This window comes from Chaetura pelagica, unplaced genomic scaffold (genome assembly GCF_000747805.2).
Source record: "Chaetura pelagica isolate M959 unplaced genomic scaffold, ChaPel_1.0 scaffold171, whole genome shotgun sequence".
Classification (NCBI taxonomy): domain Eukaryota; kingdom Metazoa; phylum Chordata; class Aves; order Apodiformes; family Apodidae; genus Chaetura; species Chaetura pelagica.
In genome coordinates, this window is record NW_009952066.1 from 387,254 (window position 1) to 402,686 (window position 15,433).

General features: G+C 35.2%; 1 protein-coding gene across 2 annotated transcripts in view; it reads left to right on the plus strand.

Annotated features, from left to right (window-relative positions):
* The window catches only part of CCDC88A (coiled-coil domain containing 88A), a 74,526-nt gene that overhangs the window by 13,504 nt on the left and 45,589 nt on the right, over positions 1–15,433 (plus strand). For both annotated transcript variants that reach the window (XM_010004565.1, XM_010004573.1), the window contains exons 3-8: positions 4,901–5,009; positions 7,149–7,218; positions 11,705–11,763; positions 12,532–12,615; positions 13,172–13,312; positions 14,277–14,446. In XM_010004565.1, the coding sequence (XP_010002867.1) occupies positions 4,901–5,009; positions 7,149–7,218; positions 11,705–11,763; positions 12,532–12,615; positions 13,172–13,312; positions 14,277–14,446 (633 nt within the window). The remainder of the gene's footprint in view (positions 1–4,900; positions 5,010–7,148; positions 7,219–11,704; positions 11,764–12,531; positions 12,616–13,171; positions 13,313–14,276; positions 14,447–15,433) is intronic.

Consider the following 15,433-nt stretch of genomic DNA (forward strand, 5'->3'; position numbering starts at 1 on the left):
AACTACACAGTGTGAGAAGTGATGTGTCAAGCCTGAATTGGCTGTTCAATACACTTCACAAGTCAAAACTGACAGTGGAAGCATAATCAGAAAGCTAGAAATAAGTGACTGAAGGATTCTTCTACCAAGTGGCCTTTATTTTATATAAACATTTTAAATGTTTATATTACAATGTGTGGGTCATTTTAGTAGGTAGCCTACTAATATTCCCTATTTATGAAGTATAATAATTTAGTCAGATAATGTGTTTAGAGAAATTTAAATTGCCTTGATACAAAGGTAAAGTCCCATTTGCACTGGAAGGTATTGAGAGCAGGATTTCACTCTGAAAAGAGTTAGTAACAATTTTTTTCAAAGGAAAAGTCACCCTAGTCATTGCTAACACATATAGATTGGGAGTGTCAAAGACAGTTTATCTCCCTGTTTAAAGAATAGTGAACCAATATGACAATCTTTACCAAAAAGTGACAAAACCAAAGAAACAGAACTTGCTACTAGCTATAGCAAGTTTTTTATGCTATGTGTTTAATTACATTTAAAATTATGGGTAGAGATTAGTAGTATTAGTCCTGATATTTAAGTAACTTAATTTTATTGGTCCTCAAGAGCAAGGGATTAAACTTCTTGTCACCATAATGTTTTTAAGTTCTGCTGAAAAATATCAAGGGAACTTTGAGTTTTGGCTTTCTGATGGACTTGTCACCAAAATCTTTTGGAAAAATTTAAGATGATCAATATAGATGTCTTCAGTGCACCAGGTTGTCCTGAGCCTGACATTCTGATTTTAATTGTTTGTAGTCTGCACTGGCAGAATATCGTATAGGAGGACTGTGAGATTTTTCGAGCGGTAAAGATACAGTTCCAGAGCACATCTGCAGCCCAAGTTTCCTGAGCAAAATTCACAGTCCCAGTAAACTTGCTTCCTGCAATTCATGCCACAAAAAAAACCACAACAAGATGGATTATTTTCTGTTTTAAGATACGGGAATGAATAATTTTGACCCAAAACAGTGTAATTTTTATGAAACAAGAAGCCTGGATTTTCCATAACATGTAAGGAATATGTGTTGGCCATTGTGTTGATCTAGACAGATGAAGATAAGTACCACAAATAAAAATAATAATTAAAAACAACATTAAAATGAGGGTAGGGGGATACATGGGGTGAATTGGTGTAAATAAAGCAATGTTACTTGACTTTCAGTAACAGTTGAAAGATTAAAGAAACCTTCTGTATGCATCAGCATTAACTTTGACACAAGACCAACCACAGAATTTCTGATTATCTTTGTTAATGCATAATTTGGTAGAGTTGATCCATGCCCTGTTGGATTTTTAACAATTAAGATGGGGAGGATGAAACCTAAGAGTGGTTTGCTGCTGTGTGGTTGCCAAATGTGTGCTTAAGTGTTTGAAAAGTGTTCAGATTCTCCCAGTATCTGCATCATTTGAGAGAGATAAATAATTTCATGTTGTACTATGAAGAGAAATGCTGGTATTCCGGAGCAAAGTTCAGGTACAAGAATGATGGTTCTCTACGATTCCTGATCTTGCCCAGATGTTATGACTTCTGGTTTCAAAAATTTGTTTTCCTAGCATCAAATAAAACACAAACCTTAAATACTGCATAGTGGTGTGTGCAAGTCCCAGTAGTGAAATACTGTCCTGCAAGAGACGACTGGTGACAAAGGTGTGGAACTAAGAATTTGCGTCTTAAGAAATCTTGGGCTCTAATTGCCCACATTGGCACTGATTGTTTCTGCTGTTGTTCAGGAATTTGTTTCTGTGTTCGTTTCCCATTTGTAGTATTGGGATACTAACAGTTTGTCTTGAAAGTGTATAAAGATTTATGTTTACATACCGTTATGAAGACAGTGCTGTGCAAATGTTAAAAGTTTCTGTTCTGACAAGATCTCTGTAAATTTTGTAGTACAGCTTTTGAAATGAGAAAGTGTGAAGTCTGAGCTTTTACGACATTTGTGTTCTGAATTCTTGTGGTTACACACTAATTTTTGTGTTGATACTAAAACAAGTACTATTACAATATCCAGGAAACTCTAGTGCCCTCTGTTTTGCGTGCTCTAAGGGGCAAGTCATCCAAAATGTATGGCTGTAGAAATGCTGCTGAAGATGATGAAAAAGCCTGGAGATAATCCGATAGTCATTAAGATTAAAGATGAAGATTAAGAGCCCAAATCGGCCTTTTGGAGATACGAATGTAGAAATGGGAGACTTCAGCTGATCTCTGTGTGCCATTAGGTCAGCAGGATTTAGCCTGGATTTTCTCTTCTGATTTTAACAAATTTGAATGAATTCAGTTTGGAAAGGAGTTCAATTCTTCACATCTGCAAAGCATAATGTTTTTTTAGCCTGTTTAGTTCCCTTTGCACCTACAGGTTGGCTAAATTGATAGATCCAAGGTGACAATCTTAGTCACATAATTTTGATTAACATATCCTAAAATGTACTGTAATTGTTTATAATATTTTTATGAACATGGTGATGAACATTTAGGAATAAGGCAATTACCCATGTAATAATTCATGTCCTAATTTTGCTAGATTTATATCCACATATATGAGAAAAAAAAAAAGATGCTACGCTTACTACTTTTCTTTTAAAAAATACTGTGTTGGGAGAGTGTTTTATATGTTACCTGACTTCCTTTCCCAGCAATGGTTTTTCTATGTCATTTCTATTAATGCTTACAAGCCAGGAAATTCAGATAGCAATAAACTGAAGAAAAAACATATCTTTTAAAAATTCTAAAATACTAAAAACAAAAAAGGCAAATAAAAGTTTATTTAGGTAACATAAATTTAAAAATGCAGATTTTCATTATAGCAATGTTCATACAAAAAGCATGTGATGAAAATGCCATCAAATTATGATACTACTGTCTTTGGTGGGAACAGAGGGAATAGCTCATTTGGGGGGGGTTAATTATTTACACTTACGTATTACAGTTGAACTGAATATCTGTATAGAAATGTATGAATCACATATCAATGGCCTTGTAGACTGCTCATATATAATTTCTTTAGATAAAATATAAGTTTGTTCTGTATGATGCATATTCTTTTCCTGGTGTCCTCTGCCCAGCCTGCAGTTTGTATGCAGCAGTAGCACCTAGCTTTCAGGTTGCAAGTCCTGGGTATCCTGCAAGACAATTCATACAGACCTGTAACCTGCTCATTCAGTCTCCTCCTGAGGAATTCTGCAGGAATACACTGTGATGGTTGTGCTTCTCACTAGACAGTTCCTGCTTTCCAGGTGCAGGTGTACCTGTATGTTACCTGGCAATACTGGATGCCCAAAGAATTGAGGGAAGGCCTGTGATGAGACTGTGCAAGAAAAAGTATAAATGCAGACCTGCCCTGAAGTGTGACTCTCTGGTAACGGAAACATCGTCTGCAGCATGCATAGAATAGCTGCTAGTCTTCTAGACAACACTTGTACTAATAAAATTTGAAAAATTAGGGGTTATTTTGGCAGTGGCATTTCTTTTTCCCTCAGTAGTTGATTGCATCCGCTACAATATTCAGGTCACTTCAGTATTATAGCAAGTTACTCCTCTTTCTGCATTTGCCTCTAACCGTTGTTACTTAAATAGTTGGTGCTGGTGTCATACCACTTTTGCACTTTATAAGAATAATCTCAATTGTCATAATGTTTTTCAAGTTTATTTTTTTTCCTGTTCCTCCCAATTTTTTCCAGTGGTAATTCTGTTAAGTATATTCTGTATGCCACTGTCTAAATCATTAATGACAACATTGCATAAAACCAGACCCACCAGGCACACACCCTTGCAGCAATCTCCTGTTTGACAGTGAGAAGTTGCTAAGTTTCTTATTTGAGTGCAGTATTCTAGCCAGCTGCACATTTATTTGATAATAATGTAACTAAACAATACAACAATTTCATTAAACATCAAAAGTTGTGTTGTGTAACTGTATTGAGCATCCCTGTAAAAGTTAAATAACTTCACACTGGCCATCACTCGTGTTCTCTAAGCCTTCTACAGGGTGTTGTGGGGCTTCTGCATTGTTTCCCTTGAAAAATTACAACGAATGGTTGTCATGCTGTCTCCTATGTGGTTAATAACTTGGCATGTTATAAGGTATTGAAAAAGAGTAACTCATTGGCATTTCCTTAGATTGATTCTACTGTTTGAAGGAAAAAGGGATTTATCTCCTCTCTGAAGCCAAGATAAACCAGAGAAAAATCTGGTAGTATGTGACAGTACATGACAAAACCTCCAATTAATAATCCCTTTGTTGACAGGTTTTCGTCATCTGTAAATAAACTTAAAATAATTTAGTGTGTGTTAGCATAGTATATTTTGTAGTCTTCACTGTTCTAGAAGTGAAAACTTACATTCTGGTTTTGTGCCTCATGATAGTAAAATAGCATCATGTATTTTTTCAGTGGATAGACATTGGTTAATGTAGCCAGTCTGAATTCTGTTGTTTGAAATTGTCTGCATCAGCAAGAATCACTCCTGATGTCTGCAGTGCAATGTTTACATTATAGCTGTGTTCTGCTTTCTGTATTCCATCAGGGATGGGGCTGCTTTTGGAGAAGTGCAGAGCCACAAAAGTTTTCAATTTAGATTAATTCTCTGGTAATTGTGATGGGTGCTCTCAATTACATACTGCATTAATAGCCAAAAAGGGTGCTCATCTGACCAGCTGCATCAGAGACAGATGTTTCGAGTTACTTCTTTCTGTTTCGGGAGCCATTTTCACAACTCTTTATTTACTTGTGGAGGGAAAAAAAGGCATGGTAACCAAGTCAAGAAGCTGTGCTGGCACATTAACTACATCACTTGTTATACTTAGAGTTTTACTGATTAATATTCAGTGTGTTTATTTATTTATTTATTTATTTATTTTTTCAGTAATCCAAAGTCTGGTAATCAGAGGATAAACAAAAAAGTAAACAATGATGCATCAGTAAGGATTCAAAATTTGTCTATTTTGGTGAAACAAATAAAAACTTACTATCAGGTCAGTAAGTGTTTCTTGTATTACATTTTCCCTAGAATTGTTTCTAAGTATTCTTTTATAGTTATGCCTTTAAGGATTAAGATTAATATTTTGAGATACTGTATTCTTTTTCTACTGAAGCTGCTTTACTTCTTTACAGCATCACCAAACTCTTGCTAGGTCCCAGACCAGTCTTTTGAGCCTGTTTGTGTCCTGGCAGCATAAGACTGAAATTGTTCTCATCAGCAAATTCAGGAGAACTGATTCAGTGGGGTTGGAAGGTTTAATACAGTGAGGTTCCATGACTCCATGGGTGCTCTGTCAGACTAATTTGACAGATAAGTCTTTAATAAAATACGTATATTTAATAAAATGTCTTTAATAAAAGAAATGGTAATGAACTCTAAAAGTTTGTACAAGGGAGAATTTTGTAAATTGACTTAGTTTAATTTTACAGGTTAAACAACTGTTAAATATGTGAACCTTGGGACACAAAGGTTCCGATTGCAGTTTTTTAATAGAAGCAGTAATTTCAGAAGTAAACACAAATTGTGAGAAGTTGCACCAAGCTTGCTGTAGAAGTTAGCACCATGTGACAGAAAAGGTGGGAAACATCTTTGAAGCAAGGCAGAGGTGTTGTATGAAGAGAGATGATAATGTCATTAGTCCATCAAGGACATTTCTTGCTTACCTCTGCTTGTACTTGGATTCACAGTAAGGAAAGCTTTATTATAGCATCATAGAATAATTAGAGGAATTACAAAAAAAATCAACCAACCAGAAAAAAAAAACCCAACAAAACAACAAGAAAAAAAACACAGGAAAAAGGTCGTCAAGTTCCCACTTTTTAGAGTGTTTTGGGTTAGGTTTTTTGTAATAGCTGTAAATACTCCTTGAATTCCTTATGTTTTATTTGTTACTTACTGATTTAAGACTGTGGTGCACTTCATGTTTTTGGTTTCTGGGTTTTTTTTTAATTGTCTATCAAAATTTCAGAAGTATAAGAGTGATGGTTAGATGAAATTAATTATATTTGAGTGGGTTAAAGCTATTTTCTCCTTATAATTTGTCTTCAGCATGTGCAGTGGGAATACATATTTTTCAGTCTTGTATTAATCAATTCAGATAGGGTTTTTTGTTTGTTTGTCCTATATTAACTGGTGAGAACTTGTAAGTATAGCTGTAGCTAATAATTTCTTCAGGCATTTTTCAAGATATATTGTCATTTTTCAAATTTAACATAAATAAGTTGACTTTTCTTGTTTTATGTTTTCAGCTTATAATGTGTCACTTAATATGTGCCTTTTGGATGTAAAGCAGTGATGGTTTAGATAGGTTTACATTGCTTTAGAGTATGAACATTTTATGTATTAATGAATCTGTCACTGTGGAAAAACAAAAGCCATGGCTCCAATGCTGCTGATAGGATGGCATCTGCTGTGGATAAACATCTGGGAACAGGAGGAAAGACTATTCTGCTTCAGGAGAATTAGGCTCTGTCTAGACTGAGGATTTGACCTGATTACAACTATTACTGGCTGACAGAAAATATCCATTGATACAATCTGTAGAATAGATAAGCAAAGCTGCTGCTTCAACCTGTAGGACTTGCCAAACTAAAACTCCACGTCATCATGCAAATAAGATTTTGTGCCTTTATATTCAGGGTTGTCCCAGACTAACTACAGCAAACCCCCTGTAATTTTCACATCCATGTTTTGGCAAGGGCACCAAGGACACAAAATAGAGGAAAACGTAGTATAAATGCAACTTGGAGCAAATAAAATAAACATTTATCAATAAGCTAGTCAGAGAAACACGGGACACTAGTAATTTAAGCTTTTGCTACAAACTCAGACACAGGATCTGTTTGCATAAGATCCATAAGCCAGCTCATTGCCACAAGAAGATTTTACTAGGTTGAGTTGACTTTGTAAACCAATAAAACAAGGCTTTTTTAGTAAATACTTGTAAGGTGGTTGGGTTTTTTTTATTAGAGTCCAAATAATTAAGTGTTGAAAATGTATGTATTAAGACCTGAAACTACTGTATTTTAAACTACTTATGTAATACCAATTTCTCTTTAGTGGTGGTTAGCATTTGATGTTTAGTTTTGTTCAAGACATATTATTAAAATAATATTTTATTTAACTTTTACAGGAGAATTTGCAGCAGTTGATCATGATGTCTTTGCCAAATGTATTAATAATTGGCAAAAATCCTTTTTCCGGTAAGTTTATTTTTGACTAAGATGAAAATTTGCATTGATGTAATAACTTGTATTATTTCACTGGAAATATAGTTCATATAGGATTGTGCCTTTCAACAGAGGATTGTGTAAATACCTTTAGCAAATCGGTGGTTTAATAATAATGAATAACATTTTTTTTTTGTTCACACCAAAGGTCAACACTTCACAAAAATGTGTTCTGTCCAAACCTCGGCACTGGCTGTCATTAGGATTTATAATGAAATGAAGGGGTATTTCCCAGCAACCAATGAGCCACTGATACCACAAAGTATAAGCTTCATGTATTCCCAACTACTATGCTTTCAACTTCCTTTACCTAAGCCACCCCTGAGAAAACTGGCAGTTCAATGCATCACACTTGATCCAACTCCTAATCCTTGCTTTTCCTTCCCCAAAACTCTACTGCTTTTTCACAGTTACCTGAAAAATATTGCAGTTACCTTCTTGCTTTCTCCCCTGAACTGATACTGTCTTCTCCATGCTCCCACCTTCTCTGCTTCCAGCTCTGAGAATTGCAATTTTCAGACCAAGAAAATTAGCCTGTATGGACCCAGCTGACTATCCACAGCCACTTGGGAATCTGCACCATGCTCTCAATTCCAGAAGCACGGAGCAGACACACCTGGCCTGCATGGAGCCACTATGGATTGGGCAGAATTTATTTACTTGGGTCTAATGTGTTCTTCTTCTGATGTTCTAGCACCTCAGCAGAGAGGTTAGGAACTACTCTAACAGGCTGTGTAGCTTCCTCTGGCTTCTTTTATTTATTTAAGATGTCTTACATGCTATGCTTCCGTGTATGTGAGACAAGGTTTTTCTCATGAGCAAGAAGAACCATCTGTGTTACCTCACTTTTCAATTCCAGGGTTCATAATGTTGATACCTTCCATATCCCATCTGCGTATATCCCATTTCTGTAGGTATCTTGATTTTTTTTTTTTGTTTGTTTTTACTTTCTGCTTTTGGATATTGCTGCTTTTGCTTCTGAGGTCACAGCCTTCTAAGTTTTTATATGTGTAGATGTTGTGATCTATCATATGCACCAAGAAGTGTGAATGTAATCTCTTCTTCTGCAAAAGAATAGAATGTTTTGAATCCAGATTTTCTTAAGGTTTTCAAAAGACTCCATGGATTTTCCTAGAGACCAGATTTAGTAGAAAAACAGATTTAAAAATACAGGTCATGGTTTTGTTTTTGTAGCGATTTTTTTTTTCCCTCTCTTTAAGATACTGAGATGAAATATGTCTTAACAATATATTGTAGGATAAGATGTAATTTTATTAAAAATGCACCACAAAACCCCACAAAGATAGTTTAGTATTCAATTGCACACATAAAAACCTATGCTTTGGTCATTAAAAAGAAAGCTTCTTCCTGTTTTGGGACCTCAGTTAAGTATGTAGCTTCTGTGGTTTGGCAACTGGAACCTCTGGTGGCGTATGCATCACTCTCCCGTGGAGCTGTTGTTGGATTTGTGAGAAAATACGAACTTCACTGTAGCACAGCCCACGTATTAAAAGAATTTGCTATGTACAGAAAATATTCTTGAAGATTCAAGTTCCTGTCTGAGTTCATCCTGGAGTTTGATCTGAATCAGAAGGCAGACCTGTTCCTCTGCATTCCATCCAGACCCTTTCCTCTTTGAAAGTTAAGACGGCTCTTGCTGTCTCACCTTAAAGAGGACCTCATCCCTAGAGGGATTTTTAAGCTTTTTTTCTTTGGTGGGTGAGTGTAGTGAAATCAAACCTCAGTGACTGGTTGAGAGACTAGGTGTGTAAATCTGATTGCATCAAGTCAAGGCTCTGTAGTACAGTTTGATTCTCTGATAACGATTAGGATTTGGTCCACTAAAGCTTAGGCTGTAGCTGTACTTTTTCACAGGAATGTTTCCCAGTTTTCCCCTACTTTGTGCTTATGGAATGATTAGTAGAGAAATACCAGAGGACAACAAATTGCAGAAGGCAAGGGCAGATAAGATTTCAGGAAGAAAAACGTGTTTGGCTGTATCAGAGGTAGTTGGCTAATTAAGGACGATGCAGATAGAATACTGGATTTGAGCTTTGGTGAAGAAGAGGTCATCAGAGACTTCATCAAGAAACATTTCAGTTGAGCTAATTGGCAGGAAGCCAGTTTGAAGAGAAAACTGCAGAAGAGCTAAAGGCTGTCATTGTAAATGTTAAGTTAAATTACAGAGGAAAGGGAAAAAGAAGATAATGATGAGGCACATGTTCTTTAATGGAGGAATAGGAAAGATGATAAAAACAGTTAATATTTCTGAGGGAGCAAGTGAGGGGAGGATGGAAGGCTACAGAGGACATGAAAGTCAGGGATAAGCATGAGTGCAGGGAAGATGAAAGTATAGGGAGAAGGTTCCAGCAGTGAGTTAGAGGATGTAAAAGAGAATGATCTTTCTGTACTGGGTGATTCAGAAATAGGAAGAAAAAGACAGAAGATGGTTGGTAGCAGTGGAAATTCAAGGTCATTCAACATTTTGCCATGCTGCTTCAGGGAATATGTGGGAGACACATGAAAACAATACTTAGGTAGGCTTCTGAAGCCATGTGTAAATGAGCATTCAAAGAGGAGGTCAGGCATTGCTTTTAAAAAAAATAATTTTAAAATGTGACAAATTTATTGGCATAATTGAATGTAGGATATACTATGTTGGGATTGATTCCTTGTATTACAATATTCCAGTTAGCCTTTATTGATTAAAGAGTCAGCCAGATGGAATTCCCCTTCTTCAGCTGCAATAGCATCCCTTCTGATGCTGGTTTCTCTTTTGATGTAGAAGACTTCACAGCTTGAGTCTTCAGGATAAAAGTCTGTATAAATGATTAAAGAGCTCCCATTTGAGTTAATGTTCTTTGTAACTATCTACTTGACAACCTCTTTTGAAAAACTTAAACATTGCATGTTCATTGGGATTATATGTATATCCTAAAAGCAGCAGGTTGAATCTGTGTTGAAAAAGGGCTCTCTACTTAATACTGTAATGCAGAGACCTCCTAAAGCCGTGAGGAAGGTGCAGAAGCTCAGCATCTCTCTCTTTCCTCTCTGATTTATGCCGGAAGGCTTGAGTTTTTACTAAGAGCTAGTCAAAATCATTAAGAATTATGTATACTTCTAGGTTTTTTCCCTGTTTTCTTTTTGGTTTCCTCTTTTGATCAAGATTAAGTCATATCTTTAACTTTTTGAGAAGGATTTTGCATTTGCTTCACTTAAAAGATATTGTAATGGATCTAATCAAAGGACAGTTTTTCAAGTGCTTGTAAGTGAATGAATGGTTACGTCTTTCTTATGTGAGGATTCATCCAAAGGAGACTTAGTAGCCCAACATAGATGAAGATTGCAAACTGCCATTTCAGAAGGAAGGTTCTGGTTACATTTTGTTTTAGAAAATGTCTTGTAATTATTAGAGATAATCTTGAAAAAAGGAACTTCAGTAACTTAAGTCAGGTTCAAGAATGCCTAAGCGCACCTTCCTGTGTACTAGACATCCAGTGTGGTGTTTTGCTGTTTGGATTGGGAGTGAATCTGTTGTGATGGCAGTAGCTATACCGGCTGTATTGCAGAGTACATTTTCACAGAATGAAGGTCAGTTTTCTAGTCAGACCCAACGTTATTATGTTTGATAGCATAGCTTTCATCTGCTTAGCTAACAATGAAATAAACTATTGGCTGAAATCCAGAGTACATTGTAGAAAGGATGCTATTAGGACCCTTTTATTCCTAGACAGCCCAACGGCTAGGGTTTTCTGTTTCAATAAAGCAAAATTATATATGACCATATAGAGTTTAATACCTACTAGTCTAAGCTATTTTGCCATCCTTGAAGTGTTTGCTTTATGGTATATTCTAGATATAGCATATATTTAGTAGCAGAATGAGGACTTTTGAATGTAAAAAGTAAAAAAACCCAACAACTTTACTAATCTGTAAACAGAGTTTTTAAGCTTCTTTAGGGGATTAAGATGCTTAAGACCAGATTTGGATACACATTTTTATTTTTTTAGATGTGCAGATAAATGTCTAATACAGATATATGCAATAATTTAAATGAACTTGTCACCTAACTCTTACAGCTTGGGGGTGGCAAGTAATTTAAGCATGTTTGTTAATATCTTGAGATACCTGAGATTACAGTTCAAAACTTGATTGTAGTTCTCCAAAGTGCTTTTGAAAATATCACCCTTAAGTTTTGCTTTACTGAAAGGAAGTTGTTGTTGTTTTTTTTAAATTTGGAACTATTAAGGTGTTAAGCTATTTGTTAACAGTGAAAGTTGGCAGTTAAAAGGACTAAGCTGAAAGCTGGAAAGTTGAGGTTTTCTTGATCTTCTTGTTTTCTAACCTAAGTTAAATTACATGAAAATAATGAGAGAACCTAATTTTCTCTGAAGGTAGGGAAAGAAATTCAAATTACCATTTTACATCTACCATTTTTTTATTCTTGTCTTCTTCTTAGAGCCAGGTACTGAAGAAATAAAAAAACTTCTCCTGCTTTTACTTGGTTGTGCAGTTCAGGTAAGTTTAATATAAGTTTATAACTGTATGAAATGGTTTAAGTGTTACTGATCTCTTTTCTTGCAATTTTAATACCTGATAACATCACTTGGACCTTCCTTCCTCTAGTTGGTAATATTGCATTCCTTGAAAATGTGGCTATTCTTACAGATAAAATTGGAACAACTGTACACCTTTAATTTTCTTATATGAACATAGCAAATTGTGTATGAGGAGTTCTAATAATTTATTCAGTGTAATATGACTAATTTACCCAATACTGTAAAGAAAGGAGTCAAATGGTGAAGTACTGAAGTATTATCTTACTGATGTCTTATCAAAACTGTATCACATATTTAATAAACTTCTTTTTTAATGGACTTCTTTTTAGTGAAGTTTGTACCCTTCAGCTAATTAACCTGAAAAAATAGATCAGTTATATGTTCTCAACAATTTAAATAAGCAACATGAGTATTAGAGGAGGACACTGAAAAAATACCTATAATACAATTTTAATAAGTAGCTATTTTAAGAAACCTCTTCCTCCTCCCTTTTCAATAGCTATTTTTTCTTCATCATGTTATTAGTGTTGACAGTTGTTATAATTACTCTAAAATGGTGTAAAACAAGTTTTTAGTATTCAATAAAAGTATTGGATAATAATTTAACAATGTGATAATTGTAATTTCAATGTTATAATTTTAAAGTCTTAGAAATACAAAGGGAGAAGGAAATTACGTGTGATTTTATAGATGTATATGTATAAAAAATATATGCCTTTGTTTTCAGTGTCAGAAAAAAGAAGAATTTATTGAAAGAATCCAAAGCTTGGATTTTGACACCAGAGCAGCTGTGGCAGCCCATATTCAAGAGGTATATTGTAATTTTTGTGCTTTTTTATTTTTTTTTTTTGAGGAGGAATATGGTATCCCAAGAAGATTAATTATATTTAGTCAAGAGCAAGTAAATGAAGTATGTGATTTTTATATCTTACTGTTTTCAGTAAGCAAAAAATACCTTTATTTTATAACTTCAATCACAAAAAGATTAAATGATCAAGCTCTTTTGAATTACATTGTTAAAACAATACCGGTGGGTAAGGAGGTTGCTTCCGAAATTTCTTAGAATTACAGCAAATTTACTTTAGTGAAATTTTCAAATGCAAATTTATGTTTAAAATAAAATTCCAATCTCATGTATGGATGCATGGTGGGTCACCTTTTGATTTTTATTTTGCCAGAATTACAAAGTACTGCGTTCAGGAAGATTAACAAAAAAAAAATCCATTTAATCTGTTTTAATGTGTTTTTTTTCCATGTCTTGTCTAGAGAATTTAACCTGTAGAGTTTTAGCTTTATTTTTTTCTGCTTCTTTTCTACTCTTATAATTTAAACAGAATGGTTTTTCTCTTGCATTTCATTTCATGTAGGTTACTCACAATCAGGAAAATGTGTTTGATCTGCAGTGGATGGATGTCATTGTGTTGACACAAGAATATATTGAACCTCTTTTGAAAAATATGGCATTGCATTTAAAAAGACTTATAGATGAAAGAGATGAGCACTCAGAGGTATGGATGTGGTTCATTGTCTAAGAGAAATGTAAGAAATAATTTTTTTGAAAATTTGCACCTTACTAATTTTGTAACTAGTAGTTTAATATGTTCTGTTAGCATATTTAATGAAGGACATCTTACTGCCCAAAAGTAGTAACCACAGTATAAAATAACTTTAAATAACACTATTCTGTAATTGAAAACAGAAAATCCAAAGCTGCATCAGCTGAGCTTTCCAGAAATCAGTAACCTATCAGTTTGCAAGCCTGTCACTGAAACATGCCCATTACACTACTATGCCTTGTTGTACAGTTTTGAGTGAACTGGAGCTGAACCCATAGCAGGAGAGGAGATTTTACAAGCTTACTATGAGGCACAATCATTGAACTGCATGAGAATCAAGATACAGAAATATATTTAATAAAAATGGCAAATTATGAATCTTCTTAGTGGTCTCAGCTTTGCCCCACAGTAGAGTGAAGATATGCTAATGTTGCAGTTATTCCACATATTTCGAAGTAACTTAAAAATACAGGAGGTCTTCATATTAGGATTAACACCTTTATTTGTATAATGAAATAGGAATGTTCCGGTAGGTCTGATGCTTTAATCAGTTGGCAAGGACACTGCTGCCCACTGAGGAACACCAGTTTCTTCAGAAGTTTGTTTATCCTCACGTTCTAGGAATTCATGCTGTTGTATTACCCAGTTTATTTGAAGCACTGATAATTTTGTGGACTAAAAGTCTGAATTCAAGTAGTTGAAGAATAGCTAAACAGAAGGCTAAGAGAGTAGAGGAGCTGTGGCTATTTGCTTTAGGTATAGAGGTGTATATGTAGGGCTGCTCACTTCTCATATGGCAAATCTTTTCCATTATTCTTGCTTCATTTCAGTAAATTATTCTTGTTTCCGACATATAAATGGCTCTTTGAGTGCAGTTCTGGACTTTCTCTCTCTCTCTTATTTTTTAATTCCTTAGACTATCATAGAACTCTCAGAAGAACGGGACTGTCTCCGTTTTCTACCTCACGCGTCAGCAGCACAATCACCGTGTGGCTCCCCCGGCATGAAGCGCACGGAGAGCAGGCAGCACCTCTCAGTGGAGCTGGCAGATGCCAAAGCAAAGATAAGGCGGCTTAGGCAAGAACTGTGAGTACATGGAGTCTGCAGACGAATTCTTCACTCTTTCAAATGTTAAATTACAGTTTTAAATGTTGGTTTTAGTTACTGCACCCTGGAAAGTGTATTTTTAGCACATAAGCGTGTTTGTGGACCAATACGACAAATACGACTTTTCATCTGTGTTTGTCTTATATTTGTATTAGGATTTCTATTGATGTTTAACTATAAACATGCTGAAATTAGTACATTAGTGTTGTGGTAATTTTGTACCTTTTGTATTCTGAACTTTCTGAAATACTATGTTTGAGCAACCTCTTGAGCATGTTTTAGTACAGTAATGGGCTCTTCGTTCTACATAAATTGTCTTCTAGAAATACAGCTAATCTAATGCAGTATTGCCTTTTGCATAGTGTCCATATTGTTGTTTCAGAGGCAAGATCTTTGTGCTTCCTCTGTTGTTTGTTATAATTACTTAATATCTGACTTCAGTTTTGATGCATCTGTATTCATATATGTTTCTAAGAGACCAGCTTTGCAGTTGAGGCAATTATAGGGTGATACACTCAGAACGGTTGCATGGTGTGGGCAGGTAGGGGCTGGAAGTAAGAGATGTCCTGACCATTCAAGGAGTAGTGACAAGTATATGCATTTTTAGAAGGAGATAATTTTGCTGCCAATAGGAATCACTACAGCACTAAGTTCCCTGTTTCTTGTTGGAAATACAGTGAGCAGTAGTAATCTATGGTTCATTTGTGGTTTATGAAACATTTTAATGTGTTGCAGATAGGAGGAGAAATTATCATTAGAATAATTTCCTATCTGCCCTGTCCCCCTCCATTGCTTTTTTCTGTGTAGAAGGTTCCTTGTCTGCACAACGCTTTTTTATTCATGCCTCTCAATACCGTTCCACTTCTCTCTACCATGCCACTCTACAGAGAAAAATAAAAGAAAGAAAATTATGCAAACCAAACTCCACTAAATCTCTTGACCCACTACAAACCTGAATGCAGGGAA